The sequence below is a fragment of the Corapipo altera genome, unplaced genomic scaffold (assembly GCF_003945725.1).
Source record: "Corapipo altera isolate COAL_440 unplaced genomic scaffold, ASM394572v1 133, whole genome shotgun sequence".
Taxonomy (NCBI): domain Eukaryota; kingdom Metazoa; phylum Chordata; class Aves; order Passeriformes; family Pipridae; genus Corapipo; species Corapipo altera.
Genome location: NW_020884939.1, coordinates 1,952,553 through 1,975,818, shown reverse-complemented (window position 1 = coordinate 1,975,818; position 23,266 = coordinate 1,952,553). Strand labels below are relative to the sequence as shown.

Genomic DNA, 23,266 nt, shown 5'->3' with positions numbered 1-23,266 from the left:
GCTGGGGAAAGGGGTGTCACTTGGCTCTGGCCCTTAAAACACACCGCATGGGTTGCCAAGGCTGCTAAACAAGGTTTTTCATAACCGGGCCCACATAGCCCTTTTTAATGGTGGAGGTTTTGATCTTTTCTTTCTTCTGGTGTGTTTTGGACAAACTCAAATGATGGCTTTTTGAAGGGGTTAGATTAAACGACTTAGCAAAGCACTTGAAAATGTATTTATGTGCCACACAAGACCATGCTTGAAAGCCTGTGCTTGGATTTACCTCTGTGTTTAAGTGCCTTTCTGGAGCCTGGCTGACATTAACCTCTCAGACAAGGTGCCTAAGCAGGGGCCTCCAAGGAGAAGCCCCTTCCTCTGAGTCCAGCCCTTGCAAACTCCTAGTTGTCACCCCCACCAAACGTGGTCATGCTCTTGCCCCAAGAGGAGCTGGCTGAGGGCACAAGGTGGGATGGGGAGCATCTCAAGAGGACGCATTTGGGTTGAGCTGAGATGACCCCAGGCGTAGATCTGGGGTACAGCCAAGAGGTGTTCAACCAGGAGTGCTGGTTTTACCTTTTGCATTCTCTATGACTTACTGAAAACACTTCAGCGTAGGAGAAATCAGCACATGGGGTTTGCACAGGGTTTTGGATCCAACCTTCTTGAGCAGCCTGGTCTTAGTGGAAGGTGTCCCTGCCCATGGCAGGGGGGTTTGATTAGATGAGCTTTCAGGTCTCTTCCAACCCAAACCATTCTGGGGTTCTGTGAACCAAGAAAAAAGCATTTTTTCTGTGCAGCTGAGTTTCTCTCCCTGCCAGATAGAGAGCAGACCCTTAAAAACCTTTTCAAAGCCATTTGAGAGCTGTTTATGAAAATCCATGGAAGTTTCCCGGTATTTAGACTGAGCCTATACTCAGCTGGACACCTCAGAAGACCAGTGTGTATAGACACTCCCAGGCTGGGGCTGAGCTCTCCTGTCATTCACATTGTGGTCAATCAGCAGGGACAAATAAATCCTGTATATGAGATGGAAGATTAAAGCCTTAACTTATCTGCTTTTGCAGCAAGATTTGTTTCCAGGTTGAGAACATGAGTCCCAAGCTGTGGAGTAGTTTGATGTTAATTCAGAGGGCTCATGTGCTCCTGGGCTGGCTGACATGGGGGCACATGGATATCCTTTCTGGATATGCTGGATTTGTACACCTGGTGGCTTGATGCAGCATCTTAGGGTGAAGGCATGGATTTGGCCATGCAGGAATAGCATCAGGGCATCCTTCAGGGAATCCCCATTTCCCATGGCTGCGAGATCCATGGAGTTATGTTAAGGGAAGTGGCAGTGTGCTTTCCCAGGGCATGGCAGGGAAACCAGCCCTTCCACCGGGCTTCCACTTGATTTTCCTCGGCACGGTTGAGCGAAGAGGAAGAAAAGGGCAGAGGCTGTCTGGAGCACCAGTATGATGGTCTGACATTTCAAAATAATTTTGAAACAATCCTCTAAAATAAGCATATTGAGGAAGACAAATGGGGAGTTTAAAATAAAGCAAAGCCAGGCCTTGGGCTCTTTGTTGCACAGAGCTCCCGCCGGAGACTCGCGTAGGGGCATCGTATGTGCCCATGCGTGTGCAGGTGCAATGTATGAATCATCCAGAGCATATATATGCATATGACAGGCACGAGCACTATAAATATGATCTACACAGCAAGGAACTGTAAAGGGGAATTGACGGCGCACGAGTATTCTCTCCCAAAAGTGCCAGCTGCCAGTCGGGCTGAATTAGATTTCACAGGGGTTTTTGCAATACATGGAATTCACCAGCAAATTACCCTTAAAGAGGGAAAATCAATCATTTGGAGCAGAGATAAGCTGAAGGCGAGGCAGCCTCAGATTGATCCCGTCTGTGCAGGCGTGTGTGGAATTCAGCAGATAACCTGGGGAGAGCAGGGAAGGAGAAAACTCCTCCAGGAGGGAGGGAGAGGGCAAGAACTGAAGCTCAGGATGGACAGAAGGATGGGAGAGAAGGACTGCTGGAGCAGGGAGGAGGGTCAAAAAGGTTGGGGAGCATTTTGCTCCAGGCATCCTGCATTGCCCACCACCCCAGTGAGTTCCTTACGGATGCGGGGGACAAGCGCCCGTGCCCAGTGAGCCCTCAAAAGGGTTATTGGTGCTGGGTGGGCAATGGGTGCTGGGTGGGTACTAGAAGCCCAAATTGCCTGGCAGGGCAGTGGGAGAGAGGCAGGCAATGCCAGGGAGGCTGTTCAGAGCACTTCAGTTAAATACCTTGAAGTAGGTGGAGAGAATAAACCCCTTTATGCCTTGTGTTTTCAAAGGAAGGATTTAAGCGCTATTTGTCTCTGACTCACTAGAACCAGGCATAAAGTATCCAAGCCCTACAAAAAGATACTAATTGCTATCAAAAAAGAAACAACTCTTTTTTTCCCTCCCTTCCTTCTCCCCCACTCCTGAACTCTCAGCTCTTTCATTGCTTTGTGGAGTTCCCAGAATGAGGGATATTAAACTCTCCGCAGCTTGTTGTAGGTAATAGCCTGTGCCTAGAAAGTGGCTGGGAGGAAAGCTGGAGTTGCACTGGATTTTGTGCTTCAGGAAGGCAGGGAAAAGCAAACTGCACTGAGCTAGGGTGGAAGGAAGCAAAGGCAGCCCAGTACTGAGGGAGGGTGAAGAGGAGAAAACCGAGGATCCCAGGTTGCTTTTCCCCAATGTATCTGGCTTTGTGCTGAAAGTCATTGCAGGAAGTCAACCTACCGATGCACCTCAGTGATTTCAGGGTTTGGTGTGGTTGTCTAGGGATTTGGGTTATTTTATTTTTTACTTTGTTTTCTTGTGTAGCCATTAGTAAGTGATGCTAAATACTTGCTTTGACTATGTAGAAGGCTGACTAATTTCTGGAGCATTTGCAGGTGGGCTCCCACGAGGAAGGGGTGGGGTGGGAGCAGGAGTGATAAATGAAGCCATTGGGGGACACTGGGTAAAAAAAGCAGGGATAAAAATTATGATCCATCTAGTCCCAGCTGAAACAGCTAATGTGGCTGCCCCTGGCCTCCTGGTGGGAGAAGGGATTTCCTAATCCATGGTGAACTGTGCCCTGTGAGTGCAGCTTGCAAGCTGGGATAGCAGATTTTTGGCCACGATTCAGAGCAGGTGCATGAGCAGGTCCCTCATGATGCTTCACACCTCTGGAAGGACACCCATACCCACCTCCTGGCATCTCACAGCCTCCGCTTCTGCCCTTGCCTGCCAGTCCCTCCTGTGCCCAGAGTTATTCCCTCTGCTGCAGCCCCCTGGAATTTCAGAGGGATATTGGGCACGTGGGGCTGCCAAACTGGTCACAAATGGTTCAGAAATGAAGCTACTCGGTCAGTGGTGGCTTTTTTGGGAGTGGGGTATCAGCACGAGGTTGATGCTGTCACTGGCAGCAGGGCCAGGGCGCGGCTCCCATTACACGCTCCGAGGAATACACAGGCGAAGAACAGAGTTGTAATTATGCCCAACTGCAGCTACAATTGTCTTTTAGCTGAATTGACATGAAATTTCCATCGGTTGCAGCGCCAGCTACGGCTGGGAGGAGGCTTGATTGCTGGGAAGGAGGCAGTGGGCAGCAGCCTCGAGCCACGGCAAGGGCTGGCCGCACGTGCTGGCACGGGATGAGAGGAGCTGGAAAACGTGTGGCTGCAACCCGGCTCTGGGCAACAGCAAACTTCCCTCCAAAACCCATTCTTTTATGGCCCCATTTGTTTTGGATGGAGACAGGTTTATTATTGTAGGGTTGCTAAGCTTTGGCAGGCGGCTCCTTAATTTGTGGCTCTAAAAGAAAGCAGACGACCTTGTTTTCAGTGATAGGGGGAAAACTGGAGCCATGCAGGAGCTGGTAGGTCAGGGCATGGAAAGGGGAAGGAGCAGTAAAGCAGGTCATGCACTGATAGCACCCTGTGCATCCCATCCTCATCCTCAGCACTGCAGAGAGATGATGCTTGGCTTGATCACTGCCCACCAGGACCTTTGAGAGCCGGGGGATGCAGGCTTGTTTTTCCTCTTCTCAACCACATTTCAGAATCCATTGTTTGCTCTGGGTGGCAGGAGCAGGTAGGAAGGGGTGAGGAAAATGTAAGCAGCTCCCCATGGCTTCCTCTGGAGTGGGGGGGTCCTTGCTGTGAGCTGGGCTTAGCCAGTCCCTTCTGCTGGGCAGCTGATAACAATTTGAATATTCAGATTTGCTTTCAGGCATCCACAGGGGGCTCGCAGGCTCCGGGAACCAGGAGCAAGGAAAGCAGCATGGGGGCCAAAACAAAAAAATAAATAGCTGAAAAAATATATAAATGGCAGCTCACTGCAGCCCTCCCAAGAGGCAGCTGTATTCCCCTTCCCCAGACCTCACGTGGGGAGACTGAGGCACTCGAGGGGCTGCTAATTAGGGATGGTGGGTATCTGGAGGCTGATCTCCATCCCCAGCTGGAGGGGAATTAATCCACCCAACTCTCTTCGTGCAAATACTTGGATTTCTTTTGATGTTTCAACTTTTATCTCATGCCTCCAACAAACTGGCTCTTCTCTGGCTTCCAAGAAAATCCCTTGCATCTCGCCGCCACAAAGGGCAGGGAGAGCACCAGGTCCTGGGAGAGATGCTGAGGGTTCAGCAGCAGAGCTAGGCAGAAATTCCTCAATAAAATGGCTTTTTGTCACTGGTTGAAAATGATCATTTGTCGTAAATTGACATCCTAAGGATAGGGTATGAAATAATGGCTCGGGGAGTAATGCTTCCTTCTGCCCATCCACTGTATCCTCTGCTCCCTCCCTCCCAGGTGTATGTCCAGGGTGTCAGGAGCATCCCTGCCTTCCCAGCTTGGCAGCAAAACAGCTCGAGGAAGGTGCCAGTCTACCCTGAGACGCTCCCACCGTCCTCCAGCAGAGCATTGTTGGGCTCTGGGTGCTGTTGTGTGGCCCTGTGGGTGCCCTCCAGGACTGCTCCTGCTGTGGGGCTCTGCTGGATGTGCTCAGCTTGCCCTCAGCTCCATGGATTGCATGGAGGTGTGGGAAGAAGGGCAGGCCAGGGTTTCTGCTCATGTTGCCAGCTCTCAGCAGTCACACTTAGGCAGGTTTTGCTATTAGTGCCCCTTCGTGCATTTAATTGGCCCCTTTTTCTGATAGGAAGGAGGTCACTCGGGGAAAATGGGAAATTCATCTCTGGCAGCTTTCTGAGCTTGCTTTTCACATGCTCTGCTGGGCTGTGCTTTGGGAAGGGTGCTGTGCCCAGAGCAGGGCTCCTAAAGTGTCGGTATGGTGGTGGTCCTGCTGCTTTGCTGGTCTGGGGAGAGGAGGAGTTTTTCCAGCTCCCAGTTTGAGCTGTCTTACTGGAAAGAGCCTTCTGCTCTTCTCAATGTGGGAGAGGCACCCACATTGTTCCCCCAGCCCCAGGCAGTAAAATCCCAGTGTATGATACGCTGTGTAGTGTGTGGACCTTCAAACAGCAAAAGGGGCTTTCCCTTAGCTGTGTGCTGTGCTGGTTCATCCCAGGGGTGCATTCCCATTCCCTTCATATCCATGTGGATTTTGTATGAAACTCCAGCCTTCTTCTTTCCCTTTCTAGGGACCCAACAGCGTTTTCGAGGTTTACCTGGTGGGCAACAACTCCAACCACTTCATCATCTCGCCAACCTCCATCCAGGGGAAGGCGGACATCCGTGTCCGTGTGGCGGTGCCACTGGACTTCGAGACCATTCCTCGCTATGAATTTTCGGTGAGGCTGCACCTCTGAGCTCTGTGGGGCATCCACAGTTTTCAGTGTGACCTAAGAGTGACCATTAACCACCTTCCTCTCTCTTCCAGTACTTGAAGGGGGCCTATAGGAAAAATGGGGACAAAATTTTTACCAGGGCCCGTTGTGATAGGACAAGGGGTGATGGCTTTAAGCTAAAAGAGGGTTGATTTGGGTTAGCTATAAGGAAGAAGTTTTTTTCATGAGGATGGTGAAACACTGGAACAGGTTACACAGAGAGGTAATGGATGTCCCATTGCTGGAAGCATTCAGGGTCAGGTTGGATGGGGCTCTGAGCAACCTGAAGATGTCCCTGCCCGTGGCAGGGGGATGGACTAGGTGACCTTTAAAGGTCCCTCCCACCCCAAACCATTTTATGATGATCCACACTGTGAAACTCTGTAGCACTGCAAAACAGCCAAAAAACTGGAAATTATAGTAAAGCAAAGAAGGAGGTGGGGAAGAGATGTGCTCTGCACCTTCTCTTTCCAACATCCAAAGGCTCAGCTGCAAGAGCTTAAGCAGAGCAGGGCCATAAAAGCTTTATAGAGCATAAAACTTTGTTTTAAGTGCACCTATCAGGTGCCAAAGCCCTCCCCATCCTCCTGCTCCAGCTTTGTTGGTGGGTTGCCCTGAGCTGGCTCATCTAGTGAGGGAGCTCAGGAGAGCATTGTTTTCTCCACTAAGGAAGGGTGGGTAACTCTCCCAAGCCTCACAAACAACGTCTCCATCCCTGCCCTTCGCTTCCCGTCTCTGCCCAGCTCTTTGCGAACGAGAGCGTCCCGGACCACGTTGGCTTCGCGCGCGTGAAGATCAACCTCATCAACGAGAACGACAACCGCCCCGTTTTCAGCAAGGTGCTGTACAACGTCAGCCTCCTGGAGAACACCACCGTGGGCACCACCGTCCTCCAGGTCCACGTGAGTAGGAGCATCCTGGCTCTCTTTGCCGGGTCCTTGGCACGCACGTGTGGCTCCACGGTGTCCGTCATCAAGGCACAGGCTGGGGAGCCTGGTAAGGGAGTGCTAGGAGATGGTGATGGTGGGGGTTTGGAGCAGATGTCATGACTTTTCCTGTCCTCTGGAAGATGTGTATGTGGTTCCCACCACACCAGGAATTCAAAGAGAGTCCTACACTGCATCTCACGTGCAGATACTGCTCCCAGTGGTCATGGTCATGGTCTTGGTGAGGGTTTTCTCACTGCTCTGTTTCAAAGCACCAAGTTCCTCAACCTTATAGAGGTCATCTGAGCCAATGAAAGGGCAAAGGATGGAAAAAGAGGGGAATGGCTGTATCTGGCAGAGCGTGGTATGGCATGGCTGGCAGCAGAACAGTGGTGCAGAGGTGGGGGGGCATTTCTGTAGCACTCATCCCTCCTGCGTGGGTTGGGTGGAAGCACCCAAAATCCTCATCAAGCAGACACATTTCCCGACACTTGAGAGCAGTGTCAGTCAGTGCCAGTGCCAGTGTGGAGCACAGCAAGAACCACAACAAAACCCTGTGCTGAAAAATGAGCGAAATAGGAATCAAGGCTCCTCTGGGATGGGGAATATCACAGCAGGGAGCACCAAAACCCCTGCTAGGCTTTGGGTGCAGGGTGTTACCAGTCTAGTTACTACCGCTATCGTTAGTCATTGATGAGTTTGCTTGGCTCCCTCTCCAATGAATTTGCTCTGGCTGCCCTCCTGCCCCCCCCCGTTACCCCCTTGCTCTCCTGAGACACAGCCCCTGCTCTCCCATCCGTGCAGGCATGATGATCCAGGGTATAAAGCCCTGACAAAAGAGTTGGGTGTGTGTGCCTGTGCATAAGTGTGTTTACTTTACAAACAGATGGTGTGAAACTGTATAGAGCCCCCGAGCTGTTCCCATCTGACAGTTATTAATATTTCAAGCAGATGTTTAGCTAGTCAGGCCGTCAGACACTAAACAATGAGATTGTTACTGCGGCTCCTCTTTCCCCAACTTCCAGCTATGCCAGCATTTCAGAGTGAACACAAAATGCCAGGAGTTGAATCTTCTATGATAAATCAGAATGGATGCAATTAGAGCTGAAATCCAAATTGCCCTCCCAGCTGATCCCAAACTTCCAACAACTCTCATAAAGTAGCAGCTCCTCCTGCTGTGGCCACTTGCCTTTGAGCTGCAGCCCTCTGCTCACTGCCACGGCACTGCCTGTCTGTGCCACGTCTCTGCAACTGTCCCACGTGCCACAGACTAAAAGCCTGCTTTCCTTGCTAATGAATTCCTCCTTTTCTTTTTTTCCTTCTTTTCCACTTGCTTGAGAGCTCCTTCTGGATATTCCCCCACAGGGGTTAGGGATGGGGTTTTTGGGGAAAGCCTGGCCAGCCACATGGTGTGGGTGGACACTAATAAATGACATCCTCATGAAAGGGGACTTCTGTTGGCTCCCCTCTTTTTGTGCTGCAGAAATGCTCCTTTGTGCAAATGAGTGCAGGTTTGGAGGTATGATGGGTTTCAGGGTGCTAAGGACAAATCAGGTGGCTTATGGGGTCGGGATGAACAGGGGAGTGTGTGAGCCAAGCACAGCTGGCTGGGCAGAGCAGTGCCTGCAGCACCTTCCTGGCAGGGAGGCAAGCAGCTAAAACAGTGGGAGCCGAGGCAATGGGAGATGGCTGGTCTTCTGCCCAGCCCAACATCCTGGGGAAGGAGGAGAAGTTGCTCCCAGAAGCCTCCGGGCTGTTTGCCCCTCCTCCAGAGAGTGCATCCCAACTAGTCCCCCTTGGCTGCGCATGATGGGGTGTGTGTAGGCGAGGGGAAAGGCACTTGGCTTGGCCAGCCTGGAGGGGAAAGACAAAAAGAAAGAGCAAGCAGACTTCATTTGTGGTGACAAATGACCATTCGTTTCTACGGCATTTCAGCTCCTAATGACAGTGACAGCAGAGAAACCTTGCCTGTTACACATATAAATCAACTGTAAAACAACCCGAAATGCAGGCAGCCAGCAGAGACCAGGAGCTGCTGCTTGCTCTCCACTCCCTGCCTTTTTCCCTGTACCCAGAGATGCGTGGGCTGGGATCTGTGGCTTCCAGGGCAAACCTCTGTCACCTTCCTGGCACGGCACAGCCTTGTTTGCCCTCTGAGATTTTGTTTGCTCTTTGTTTTGCATTCCCTCCATCTCCCTGTCCATCCATCTGTCTGTTTAATTCTGTCCCTAAAAGACATTTATCTTCTAGATACAGGTAGTCATTTGCTTGCACAAGAACATCTGGAGTCCAGACTCCACAGAAACAGCTCCTGCACCATGCAGGGAGCCCGCAATGTGCCCAAAGGCAGCCTTGCCTCCTGCTTCCATACTCTTGGAGCACAGGTCTTATGAGGAGTGTCTGAGGGAGCTGGGGGGGCTCAGCTTGGAGAAAAGGAGGCTCAGGAGGGACCTTCTGGCTCTGCAACTACCTGACAAGGAGCATGGAGCTAGGTAGGGATCAGACTCTTCTCCCAGAAAACAAAGCAACAGCACAAGAGGAAATGGCCTCAACTTGCACCAGGGGAGGATTAGATTGGATAATAGGAAGAATTTCTTCACTGAAAAGGGTGGTCAGGCGTTGGCACAGGCTGCCCAGGGAAGTATTATAGAGCATAAAACATCCCTGGAAGTGTTCAAAAAACATGTAGATGTTGCGCTCAGGGACATGGCAAGTGGTGGGCTTGGCAGTGCTGGGTTAATGGTTGGATTTGATGATCTTAAAGGTCTCTTCCAACCTTAATTATTCCATGATTCTTTAGCTGTGTGATAAGCCAGAGGTTCCTTGTGTGTTTTCTTTTGCACAGACCAGTGTGAAGGGCTCCTTACTCCAGCCAAAGCTTCCAGGTAACATAAATCATGGCAATTTGGAGTCACATGTCCATTGCAGCCCAATGGCTGAGCGGAGGGGCAAGCAACCTGTCCAGGGCTCTGCACTTATTAGTGGCCTCTCTCCAGGCAAACTTCTCTTTTTCCCTACCCGAGACCCTGCTGTGCCAGGAAAAACCAGGCTGGTGAGGCTTGTAGATCCCATACAGCAGCAAACACCTTCTGTGAGGATGGGGGTGAAGCAGGGAGGTGAGCAGAGCTCAGCCTGAAGATATGGGCCAGTTCTGCCCCAGCTACCAACAGATATTGAAATACTATTTTTTTACTGAAACAACTGGCCATGAAGCCTTTTAATAACGTAACAGAAAAGGTCAGAAAAAGAATTTCACACTTCTTGAGCAAGCAGGCAGCCGATATAACTTCATGCCTTCCAGGAACGAGGCAGCGAGAACATACACTGCACCCTGAATTAACTGGGGCTCTGACACCCCCAGCAGGTGCTGCCTGCCTGGGAGGCTGGTGGCTTCTGATGGGTGCTGGCTTTCCTAATAGTGGGAGCAGGCTGGAAAGATGGACCCTGGAGAGGTGTGATGAGCAAGGGTGCCAGCTCTGGCATGGGGCAGAGCACTTGGACTCTGTGTGATAGGAAGCCCTGGGGAAGGACCCTGCTTGAGGGGGATGAATGGCTGTGGAATGGTTTGTGTTGGCAGGGACCTTAAAGATCATTTAGTTCGAACCTCATTGCCATGGGCAGGGACACCTTCTGCTAATCCTTTAGTCCTTGAGTCCAGAGGCAAGAGAAGCCCCCAAGTATGTGTCCCCATGCTGCTGTTTCTCTCTGTCCTGCTCCAAGCTGCCTCATTGCCAGCAGCAGAGAGAGTAGTATGAAAGTTTCACGACCCCCCATGCAGCACATCAGCTGAGACAGGAGAAAGGAGAGTCTCAGGGCCCCATGCCCAGTGGCTGTGAAGAGGACTGATGCTGTCAGTCATCAGACCAAGTTGCTCAGGTCTCTGCTCCTTCCTTTCCCAGGGGTGGAGAGTTTGGAAGCCCAGTGTCCCCTGGGCTCACATCCTGTGAGCTCTTCAGGTGGGGCTCCTCTGAAAAGCTTCTGTGGCCTTGGCAGGGGAAGAGGCACTAGATGGAGTTTTCAGCCATGAAGATTTTTTGGGCAGGAGAAGCTGTGTAAACATGGCTTTGCTTCTGGGTTCACCAGTACCCAGCCCAGCTTCAAGGGAGCTCCCCTAGCAGGGATACGAGGAGGGGGGCCCAGCCCAGGATCCCCCCTGTCCGTTGGGGGCCGCACCGGGGCTCTGGCACCAGCCGTGCCCCTCGCGTGCAGTGGAGGATGCTCGGCTGGGGAGTTCAGGGAAGGTGTGACTGTGTGTTCACGCCTGTCACAGGGCCTGTGGCATCTCCAGGTCCTGCTGCACCGCAGGGCTGGGGGTGTGAGTGCTGTGACAGGGGAGCAGAGAGCACGGTGCTCCTCCAGACCTGCCTTGGGATACTGCTGCTTTGCCAGCAGCTGCCACAAGCTTCCAAAAGCCAGGGACCTGCATGGGGGCATAGGCACGTGCCTCGCTGCCCATTGCTGATGTATTTGCAGACCTGGAGGTAGGAATTAAGGGGCAGGAGGTCTCCTTAAGCTCCTCGTACGCTACAGATCTGCACAGCAAAGTCCTCCTGAAAAGCTCCGATAACCAAAATCATTAAAGCCCAAACAAACCAAGAGTAACTTGTTTTTGACACAACAATGCATTTGATTTGCCTTGAAGGGTCTGGAGAAAAATGGTTCTCCAGGGAAGTGTGGAAAGTAATCCTAGCTCCGTGATCCCTCCTCTCCGCTTTATTTGCCCCAGTCTGGCTTGGCTGCTCAGGCTGGGATTGGTGGCTGTGGGCTCCATCAACTGGCTGACAAGCAGCAGGGAGCTGGGGGGCTGCTGCGTGCCCCCTCCCTGCTCACCCTCCCTGGAAAATGGCTAGGATGAAGATGGAGGCTTGCAGGGAATGAATTACCCACTGCCCACCTTAAACCCCCCCCCCCCACAAGAGGTTAATCTCCCAGCAGGCATTAATGCCTGCAGTTCCCAGTGCTCCCCAGCCAGCTTTTCCTTACTCTGGCCAGGTCAGGCATGGATCAGATGAGCCACTCTTTGAAAATCACATCAACACCTCCCTGAGATAGTTGTGTAGCTCTTTGTCCCATTAACTCTTGCTGAGTTAATGACTGCCTTCTCTCTGGAACCAACTCCCCACACATCCCTGGGAGGTTGTGCTCCTTGCCTTGCCTTGGTCCTCCTTACCCTGAAGTAGCTCTGGTCTGGGGCTCATGACAACCACCCTCGAGGAGTCTGAAAGGGATGTGGAGACTTTCCAGAGCTTCGAAGTATTTCCCCACACACATGACATTGTCGGGCAGGTTGCCAATGGGCTTTCCAGAGTTATCTTTTGGAGACTCTCAGGAATAGTGTGAGTATCTCCAACAGACCTCAGACTATAAACTACGGTGCTCAATTCAGCCATCAGGCATCGATTTTGGTGTCGGAATGATTTTCTGTATCTTGTGATATGCAACAAGGCGGGTAAAATAAGCACCGTATTCCCTCAGGGCTTGATAACCTGAATCTCTAAGGCAGCCTTGTGCTTAAAAAAAACCCACTGCTTTCCCTTTTTCTTATGAAATTCGGATTATAATTTTCAGATTATTTGAGGGAGAGGGGGAAGAGGTGGTGTCTCTGTCTTTCTGGCAAATGCATTAGCCTATGTATTCTTATATATGTGTGCATATATTATTTTATATAAATATATATGTACACGTGTTCACATTCCTGAGTAGTTCTCCCCTACTTTCCAGGGATTGTCCCCTCCCTGAACATTGTCGCTGACACATCCATTCACCTGAATTCTCATCTTCCCCCTCCCTGCCACTGCACTTCCTGGAGAGAAGCCTTGTTAGGAAGAATGTAATGAAGTAAATGCGCTAATTAACCTTCCATTACTCTCCTCATTAAGTCAGCCTTTAATTTGGTTGGCAAAGTTCCTCCCCTTTACCACTCAGCTGTCAGTTTTCTCCTGCTTCTTCGATCTCTCTTTGGCCTCACATCGGGGACGGGAAAATCGATCCCGGCCTGATTTTCTTTCCCCTTCTTTCCAGCCAGCTGTAAACACCAGTCAACAAGAAAGTAATAATGTACTTTTCCCGCCCTGGGAAGGAGAGTTGCAGACATCAATAAGTAGCTATTTAAAATGCAAATAGCTTTCTCAATCAGCTGTCAGCCTTTGAGTTTGGCAGGGGCACGGTGATGGCAGAGATGCCGCGGTTCCATGGGCTCCCACATCCCATTGCGGCACTTTGCAGCAGTCCCAGGGCTGCTTTGGGGTGCCCTGGAGAGTTGCATCCTCTGAGTTTGTCCGACTTCAAGTCCTGATGTGGGTGGGATGGGGCTTTGCAAACCTGTGGGGTTCCTCTGGTTGCCCTCAGGACTCACCCCACCCCACGTCCCTCCATCTCTTTGGCCAAGGGCACTCACCATCCCCTCACATCTGTGTGGCTGCCACTGTCTATTGTTTCTTGGGGATCTCCAAAGCTTTTCTTTGTCCTTCTTCTTGGAGAAAAAAGGAATGCAGGGGGCAGAAACAGTTCAAAATGAAAGGCGGTAATAGAGGCTGTAGCTCTGAGGTGCTGGTGGGTGAGGGGCTGTGCCAAGGGGCTCACCCTGAGCTCTGTTTCTCTCTCACATGGGGATGGTGGCTGTGTGGACCAGCCTCAAGACCTACACTGCTCCCAGCTTTGGGAATGTTGCATGGAGTACAGAGTATAGCCAGTGAGAGCAGGGAGTGAGGTGGGGAAAAAACTTGTAAATCAATGGATGGCTGAAAAGGCTTGTACGGATGAGCATAGTTACAGCTTCTGTGGGGAATCAGGTGGGAGACAAACCACACGCTGCCCAGTCCGTGGCACCTGAGGTGTTCTCCCAGCGTTAGCCTGGAGAGTGGTGCAGCCCATCGTCTCAGGTGGTCTGCAGGACAGCTTTCCCTGATGCTACCATGAGGATGGCACAGGGCTTCTCAATCTTTTACAGTGGACTGACTGTTTAAATTTTGCACAGAGCATTGAGTTTTCTCTGTGGGAAGTCACCTACCCTGCCTATGTCAGGAGTAACTTGCACCTCTTCTGCCTTCTCACCTGGGTTAGGGGGACACAGGATGGTCAAACATTGGGAGGACTCTCGGGTATGTCCTCATCCTTTCCTTTTGCTTTAAGTGAATGGAGAATGTCTCAGAAAGCCCTTGCTGGAGAGGGGAAATGACAGACAGGTGGTAATTGCAGACTGCCAGCCAAATGTCCAGGGCAGGCTGTGTGTTACAGAGGCTGAAGCACGGGGAGAGGATATTTAGGAAGTCAGGAGGGCATTCAGAGGACACTGGTGGAAATATGAAGGCATGGCTCAGCAGCAGCTCAGTGGAGGCTGGAGAACTCACAGCTGGACATTTCTGATGTCCCACAAGCCTTTGTCCCTCCTTCCAGCCCTTCTCCCTTACCCTGGTCCACACAGCTCTCCCTTCCAGTCAGCATCTTAATTGATCTTGTTGTTCTCAATCCCCCCGAGTACTCTGTCTCCAGCTGTGCTTAAACAGAACAAAATCTCTTCCAATTTCCCTGCCGCTTAAAAGAAAATTGAATCCTTTATCTGCCAGAGGAGAGGGAAACTGCAAACACACGAAACACTGAAGAGTTAAATAATCAAAGCAGACGATCCCAAATTGCCTGGAAAGTTAAACATGAATGGCTTGTCTTCTTCCTGGGTGCTTCTGGGGTTTTTACAAGTATAAAAAGATGCTTGCACTCCTTGTTCCCGTTAAATATTCTTATCAATCCTGCTCTGTAACTAAAGGGAAGGAGAGGAGGGAGTTACCAGGTAGCAATGTGATTGATGGATCTGAAGTCTTCGTTTTTCTGTCAGGGCTCAGCGCTCTTTGGCTGTGTTTATCTCTTTAATCTAAATATCAATCCGTAAGACCGAAATGGGGTGGAATAGGAATCATGACAGCCCAGGCGTTGAGGAGAGAGAGAGACACTTACTGCAGCTTGTGCAGCCGCTCCCTGTCCTGATGGAGCTGTCAGGAGAAATGCACAGTCAAGGCACAGAGGTGGCAAACCAACACAAAATCACAGCCTGTGACCTCTGCTCCCTCCCCACCGCTCCCCCCCCCCCCCCCCCCCCCCCCCCCCCCCAAAAAAAAAGCCAGTTCATCCCCTGAGATGGGAAAGAAAATCAGGGAGCAAATGCACACTTGCTCCTGTCCAAATTGCATCCTACAAAGCACAAGCCAAGCAGCAGGATTCCCCCCATGCTTCCCAGTGTTCCCAGTAGGAGGTGGATTTGGATGTTTTTCCTTTGCTGCTGGCTTTGCCTGGTGATATGGGAGGTGGCTGGGACTTATGATGCTTTCTGCCATGTGAACACCCGAACTCACATCCCCTTCTCAGCAGTCCTTGTAGGGCAATTGCCATCTTCACCTTGATACATTCTCTCCCACCCATAAAGTTCCAACAGAGCCAATGCTCCTGGGATTTTAATCTGTCTTCCAAGCTGGCTTCCTCCATGCCCTCCCAAAACATCCAAGGCTCTGTTTCCTCAAGCAAGGGTCTCCTGTGGGAATCAGCACCCAGCAGGTGCCATTGGCTGAGTGATACTGTGACAGAGACAGGGCAATTTACCTGAAAATGTTCGGGAACCCTGAGATGTGTAAATCCACCTCCTGAGATTCCTCGTATCATCCAGAGGCCACTTGTGTCCCAGGCCATAGGTTCTGCTGGATCTTCCCGTGGCTGGCTGCTGTGTCCTAGAAGCAAACCTCTGTTATCTCTGGTCACAGGAGTAAAGCTGAGGCTCTCCATCCCCTAAGATAGCCTTGGGAAGTGGCTGTTGACTGACTGACTGAGACTCAGGTGTAGTTTCCAGCTCCAGGGAAGTGAGGATGTTGTCTTTTTGTTACATGTCAGCCTATGGTTTCTGGATCACAGTTTTCCAAGGTGCATCTGCATTGCTCTCTCCAGGAAAGCCTCTGCTTGGCAGGGATGTGTTTTGGTCTTGCTCTTCTTTGCTGAGGAATAAAATCCCACTCTCCAGCTGGATTTGCTTCACTCTCAGAGCAACCATGGGCTGCATCCAGCTCCAAGGAGAATTTCCTTCATTCCAGCTGGACAATAGTTGAGCTTTGCTCTTCCCTTTCTCCACACTGGGATTCAAGATGTTCATCTCCATCTCCAGGCAAGGACCTGTTTGGCTCTTTCCTCCTCCTTTTTTTTATCCTCCCTCTCCCTGCTGGGCCCCAGGCGATGCCCCTCACCTGGATGAGATGGAGTTGCAGATTGTAGGTGGCATGACTGGCCTTCCCGGAGCTCTTGCAAATACTTTAGAGATCATTGAGGATTTATATTTCCTCCACTGGACTTTGACCTTAATTTCTTCCATTTTGCTGGGCTGTAAAATTCATTAGAGACCCAACAGCAAAGTGATTGAGATGTCAAGCCAGGCAATTGTGTGGTTATTTAATCGCTCAGATGTGCCGCTTGCCATTTAGGTGGACAACAGGAGAATATGAAATCAATACGGTTCATTAGTGGGGGACTTGAGCCCAGCTCCAGCGCCAAGCTCCAGTAAAACCCACTGAGGCAGGCATCTAAATGGTCTTGGTGTCACCAGGGAAAACCCACGCTGGAGAAGCCTGTTTCTCTCACCTTTGAGCCATATCCCATCCCCTCGTGTTTTAAACCCTGGTCTCCAGCCATCCCAACAGCCTGGCTGCAGTAAATCACTCCTCGCTAAATCATGGCTGCCCAGGCAAGTGTTAACCTCGCCTGCGTGGAGCTGATGTTGCAGGGAATGCTGTTATAAAACACAATCAAGGAGGCTCTTGTTTTCCCTGGTGGCTGGCAGAAGAGGTGGGGAAAAGCTCTGCCATTCCCAGGGGGGTTGATTGACTATTTTTTCTCCCCCCAGCCAGGTTCACTGCAGCCCTCTGGGGTCATTAGCACCGATTGAGCTCCCTGGCTCGGTGCGTGGTTTGGAGCTGCTGGGGAAGTGGTGGCAGCGGCAGCACCCCGGCACTGCCTTGATTCCCCACTCCCACCTCCCTCTTTCCCAGCTAATCACACTGCTGGGCTCCGGCACGGCGATGCCAGCCATCCACCAGCTCTGCTCCTGCCTGATTGCCACCTCCCACAGGGCAGCCTCTTTTTAAAAGCCTGGGAAAGAGCATGGCCGGGGCAGGCAACACTGCCAAAAGAGCTGTTTTCCAACTAAAGTCATTCCATAATAACTCTAAGTAGGTTTTCCTTTGGTTTCCTGTCCCAGTTTTGCAGCCCAGCGATTGTGTCTCACAGAGGGTCTTGGCCCTTTGCATTTCTCTCCCCCAGATCACGAATCGAATTCCAGTCCTGGTAGATACCAGCAATTAGCTGTTATTCCCCTGGGACCTGAAGGTTGCATTTGGGAAGGGATGTTTGGATGATTACCTGGTTAGCACACACAGGTTTTGGTGCCTCCAAAAACCAGTACGATTCCAGGCTGTGGCTCCACACCCTGGGATTCTGGTACCGCCCTCTGAGGAGCACATGGCTGCCCAGTTAGCCCCAAGGAGCCCCTAGAAAACCAACAAAAAGTAGGAAGCAGGTGGGAATCCTCTTTCTATTTGCTTTCCTAAGCCCCAGGCATTTTGCTGGAGCAGCGGTGCCTTGATCTCAAAGCCAGGGGAGCAGGCGGGGACCAGCCTCACACCCGGTCACTCTGGTACCCTGGCAGCTTTTTGACGTCCTGTAATTGCTTTCCTGCGACGACTCTTTTAAGCAGAGAGCTCCTGGCCAAAGCAATTTGCTCCCCATCAATTTTTATTTCCTGCTTTGTGCATGTGAGGGAGGGGAGGGAAAACAAAGAGAGCGAAGAAGAACAAACAGAGCTGGGACCTGCCCTGGCAGATCCGCACCAAGGGAAAACTGGGGAAGGGTTTGGCTTCTTTGGTGCCAGCAGAGCCGTCTTCAGCCAGGCAGGACATCATCATTCCAATTGCTCACCCCTGCAACCAACTTCCAGCTGCTCATCCCTGTCTGACAGTTTTGGGGGGAGGACTGCCATCCCAGGGGCTCCATGGGGGATCTGAGCCACCTTGAAAGGCTCTTCTTGATTCTTTAAGCCCTTCCCCACTCCTCCTGCCGTGCTCCCTGAAGCTGCTGTGAGTAGAGTTAATCTCCAGCAGTTTAAGGAGTCGTTGAGTGGGGCTGGCGGATGATGAATGTCGAAACCATTACCGGGCGAAGCTCCGTGGAGCTGTTTAAAACTGAATTCTCCCATGTAAATTTCTGCTCCATCAATCCTGATGACATGTCAAACATTGCTATTGTTTCCCGAACAAATTGGACGACATGCCCTTTCCTGCAGATTTGCCCAGGAGAGCAGAACCGCTCGCCAGCTCCTCGCTTTTGTCTCCAGCTCTGCCAGCCCTCGAGCCGGAGGGGAAGGGTGGATGTGATGGCCCGTGGTGGGATAAAAGGGAGACATCCCAAATATTTGAGCTTGAGGGATGGAGATGGACAGAGAACTGGGCTGTGGATATTTTTGTGTGATTCATGTGCCGAGTGCCCACACTGCAGCTCAGTAAATTAATCCTTTGGGTTATCCAGGCTTCCTCTTCTTGCCACTCTCCCAGAGTTTAGCTGCACAAATGTGGGATTTTTTAGAAATGGTCTGCGCCGATGACAGCTCATAAAAGTAGAGATGTGGACCTGCGTTTTCATCCTGCCCTTTTGCAGGCTCCAGTGGGCAAATCCTGCTTTAATATTCCGGGCAGAAGAGGAGCAGCGGTAAAAGCCATTTGATTGCCTCTCCAGGTGGAACCCCGGGAAACTTCCAGCCAGATGCCTTTCCTCCCCCAGCTGTGGGGATAGATGTGTGCATGCTGGGGGGGAAAACCAGTCAGTGATGGGGAAAAGCCACGGGAAAACAGCTGGTACCCAGGGACTGCCATCAGCTCGGTGGGATTTGGGGTGTTCTGCAGGCGTGTGCTCCCTGGGAGCCCTTGTCATCACTTTGCAAAGGGAGTGCGTGTCGCCTCCCCAGGGTTTCGAGCATCTGAGCATCTCTTTTTACCCTCAGAGGGAAAAAAGCCTGGTTATGCAGAAACAAGCATAGATCCCGAATTAAATATGCTGAACGTGCATCGTTTGGCTTTTTGCATGTTCCCTGTCACGCTCAACTAACCTGCTCCGCTGCCCAGCATTATCTCCTTGATGTTCAGCTGCCAGGAAAGCCATCCAGCCAGCAGCACCTTCCGCCTCCCTCGGTGTAAATCAGGGTCATTAATTAGCCCAGCTGGTGAGGTGGAGGGTGAGGCAGGGTCAGGCTTCCCACCCTCCTGGCTCCTTGGGAGAAGGTTGCTTTGCCTCGCTGGCACCTTTGGCATCACCACAGCTTGTGGTCCAGCCACCCTCCTGGTTCCCCCCCCCCAGGGCTCTCATTCGGAGAGCCTCCATGCTAACCTTCTTTTAACCTTCCTCCTTCCCTATCTCTTTTTTTTTTTTTTTTTCCCCATCAGAAAGAAAATTACACTTTCCCAGTGTTGTCTGTCACTGCAATAAGCACTTACAAGTGCAATTGTAGGGGGCCAAATGAAGGGAATTTGTTTAACCCGTGCTTTGTGGTACTGTCAGGCCCCCTGTAAATCATTATCTCATCAACAGCCCATCCAGGTGCATGGAAAATGCTTTTCTGGGCTTTGCTCTCGCATCAACCACTTAGGAATTAATGGGACTGAGGGATGCACAGAGGTTGTGGGCATGGAAGTAATGGATAGGAACAATCTTGGCTGGGAGGTTGAGGGCTGGCTCATACCAGGCAATGCTGAGGCAATGCTCAAGGCACTCAAAGATTCTGAAGAAAGAGGACCCAAAAAAGGGGCTGGTGGCAGATTTTAGGATGGGGGATTAACACCAGTACAAGCTGGCTGAGGGATGCTAGGGCGGGCAGATGGTGGGTTGACCCCTCTTCTCTCCAGGTGTTTCCATATGGAATTGTTGCCTGGGTCTGCCTGATTTGGAGCACCTTCTCATGTGTCTTGTGAGGGGGGAGATACACCCCAGAGGGACTCGTCCTCCAGGAGAAGGTGCTGCTCACTCCCTGGGCATCTCTCCAGGCAGATTTGGGCAGGCTTTTCCTGTTTTACTGAACACAATTCAATGCACATGGAAATCACATCTTGGCAGTGGAGAGGAAAATCGGCGAAATCAGTAGGCCTGGAAGGCTGGATCCGCCAGCGCACCCTTCGGCTGGTGTAAAGCAACAGGATTTCACTGCTCGGGCTGGGAAGACCTTTGGGGAGAAAAACTTAAATAATCCTGTCTGGTTTTCATGCCTTTTCTTCTCTGTTATCCCGTGGTGTGGCAGGTAAGCAGCACATGGGGGTAAAGCCGTGCTCAAGCTCCTACTCCGCTGTCAAGGGTAATCAAGGCCATCAATAAATCAGGAAGGTTTCAGGAACAGGCTATGTTCCATGCCACTCCTAAAATACAGCCTTTTGCTAGTATCTGGACATAAAATGCATCTTTGACCCTGCTTTTTCACAGACCTGTTGGTCTCTGAGTAATCCAGACAGAACTCAATTTAGAAAATATACTGGGGTAGAAAAAGGATATTTTGGGGCTTGCATTCCACTTCTCTCACCTAAAAATAAAATTTTCTGCTCCATTTTCCTTCTACCGCTCATGCATATTTTATACATTCATTAGAGCAAAGACTTTAAAACACACATAAATCTTGCCTTGCTCATCCAGAGCTGACACAGGGAGTTGTGTATGCCTTCCCCACAAGGAGTTGGTCTCTTAGCTGTGACCAGCCTGCTCCTGCTCCGGCAGCTGCCGGGGAAGTACGTGCATCCTGCAACATCCCAAGCCATCCTGAGCCATCCTCGGGGATGCAGCAGATTACACCTCCGAAAGGGTTATCCTTATGGAAATCAAGGTTGAAATCCCTTTCCTTGCCTTTCCAGGTCTGTATTTTAGCCTGGGGGGGAGGATTTTGAAGCGGAATGGGTGTTTATTCCTCTCCCTGCAGCCTCAGGCATGCTGCCAGCCTGGAATGCACAAGATGTGGGGTCCCAGCTCTTTGCCTTCACAGGGACAGGATGGGTGGCCCTCAGGAGTTACCCATGGAAACCTATATTTCACGTGTGCTTTCCAGCTTAGCTTAGTGTGTAAGTAAATGTAGCATTTCCCACTGCCAAAGGTTTTTGGACCAATGCTGAGAGATGCGGATGGAGGGCTGTTAGCTGGAGCAGTCTGGGAGTCAGGGATGAGCAGGATAACCCAGGGGAGGGCAAGCAGCTCCAGTCCTGCAGCTTTTTGGAAATAAGTGGCAGCACAAAAGGTCTGCACTGGTGTGTGTAATGCAACATTTCCATGAATACCTTCATTTATTACTTAACTTTTATCTTTTCCAGGCAACTGACAATGACGTGGGCACGTATGGGAAAGTCAGTTATTTTTTCAGCGATGACCCTGACCGGTAAGTGTGACTGATTGACATGACTTGGATCCTCCCACATCCTCTTCTAACCTCACTGGGAAGTCACAGGGCAATTAAGGGCCTTGGTTATGTCCTACCTGCAAGACGCCCTATGAAACCCTCTCTTTACTGTCTCCCAGAGGGGTGAGTTAACTTCAGCACATACCCTGTGCTCTGCATATTTTACTAAATGGGGACCTACCAGCATCAACATTGCTTGAGACCAGTAAATAAGTTTGCAGTGAGTTGCTGGCCCTGGGGCACCACTTGTGACCCACTTGTGGTGGGCAGCTGGGGGCAGCATGTGGGCTGCCCAGCAGAGAGGATTTGGAGGCCTCTGCACCCTTCTTCTCTGCCTTTAGAGCAGCACTGAGGGTTTCGCCCCCACCAGCTGCACTGAGCTCCCGAAGATGCCCTGGGACCTCATATCCCTTGGAAGAAAGTCATGAACTTCACCCACTGCCATGCAAGCTGTCAGGCTGCTGCCACCCCACCTCTCCATCTCCAGCATGTGGTCACCAGGGCTTTTCACCCCTCCTCTCCTGTCCCCTCAGTTTCTCCCTGGACAAGGACACGGGTGTAATCCTGCTGACGGCTCGGCTGGACTTTGAGACCACGCAGCGCTACACCCTGACCATCATCGCGCGGGACGGCGGCGGGGAGGAGACGACGGGGCGCGTCAGGATCAACGTCCTCGATGTCAACGACAACATCCCCACCTTCCAGAAGGAGGCATACCTGGGGGCCCTGCGGGAGAACGAGCCCTCCGTCGCCCAGGTGGTCCGGCTCCGGGTGAGGGACTCAAGTGGCTCCTCCGCTTGGGATGTGCAGTGGGGAGACAGGAGCGGGTTAGAGTCATAGAATGGTTTGGGTTGGAAGGGACCTTAAAGCTCATCTCGTTCCACCCCCTGCCATGGGCAGGGACACCTCCCACTATCCCAGGTTTCTCAGAGCCCCGTCCAACCTGGCCTTGAACGCTTCCAGGGATGGGGCAGCCACAGCTTCTCTGGGCACCCTGTGCCAGGGCCTCCCCACCCTCCCAGGGAAGAATTTCTGCCCAATATCTAATCTAAATCTCCCTCTGTCAGTTTAATATGATCAGTGCCTGTGATGGACTTAACGAACATTTTCCAAAGCAGGTCCCAGCAACTGGTTTCTTTCTGGGGTGAGAGAAGCAGGAGAGAGGAGGCTGGTTTACAGACCCTCTTGGGGCCCCTAATGAGCACATCTTCCTCCATCACTTCCACTCTCCTTGGGTCCAGCCTGCACCTCCCATCCCCTAGACTCTCTCCTGTCACATGTCCCTGGCACAGCTCCCATGCTCACGTCCTCCCTCTGGTCACGCCCCAGGCATCCGACGAGGACTCCCCTCCCAACAACCAGATCACGTACAGCATCGTGCAGGCGTCTGCCTTCCGCGACTACTTTGACATCACGGTGTCAGAAGGGTACGGAGGTAAGCACTGGTCTGGCACCACAGTGCCACTGATGAGCAGCAGCACCTTGGGCTCACAGCCCCACAAGCTGTCATGCCAGAAACCTTTAGGAAGCTGCTCCAGCAGTTCCTCTGCTTGTCCTGACCTCGCCTGCAGCGCAGTCTTTTGGAGCAGGACTTGAGCTGAGCCACTGTGGAGCCGTGTTTCCACGGGTGCACAGCTCGCTCCAGGTCATGCCACTCCAATGAACTCAGTGATGCCCAGTGCTCGTGATTTTGGGGCATTGCCCCCTCAAACAGCCACTGCTGGCCCTGGGGAGGTGATGTCGATGGGCCACCCCCTGAGCATGCCCGCCGTTCTGCTCAGTGCACAAAGACCCTCCTGACTGCCCCGCTCTGCATCCTTCCAGTGATCAGCGTGAACCACCCCCTCGACTATGAGCAGGTGGCCAATGGGGTCATCTACCTGACTGTGATGGCCAAGGATGCTGGAATACCGCCCCTCAACAGCACCGTCCCCGTCACCATCGAGGTGTTTGTAAGTACAGCACCTGACATTCCTCTCGTGGTTTCCCTGCAATTGCTCCGTAGCAGTGCTGTTAATTCATCAATAACCCAACAAGACTATCCCACCCCATGGATGTGTGTGCATGGACTGTGGTTACATGTGTCTCATATATATGCCATATACGTTTCATGTGTCGTATGTATC

General features: G+C 51.6%; 1 protein-coding gene across 1 annotated transcript in view; it reads left to right on the top strand.

Moving 5' to 3' along the window:
* Positions 1–23,266, top strand: part of CDH23 (cadherin related 23) — a 194,154-nt gene that overhangs the window by 110,525 nt on the left and 60,363 nt on the right. Inside the window, exons 12-17 of the mRNA XM_027661026.1 lie at positions 5,583–5,732; positions 6,512–6,670; positions 21,055–21,119; positions 21,674–21,911; positions 22,470–22,575; positions 22,965–23,092. Coding sequence (XP_027516827.1) covers positions 5,583–5,732; positions 6,512–6,670; positions 21,055–21,119; positions 21,674–21,911; positions 22,470–22,575; positions 22,965–23,092 — 846 coding nt within the window. The remainder of the gene's footprint in view (positions 1–5,582; positions 5,733–6,511; positions 6,671–21,054; positions 21,120–21,673; positions 21,912–22,469; positions 22,576–22,964; positions 23,093–23,266) is intronic.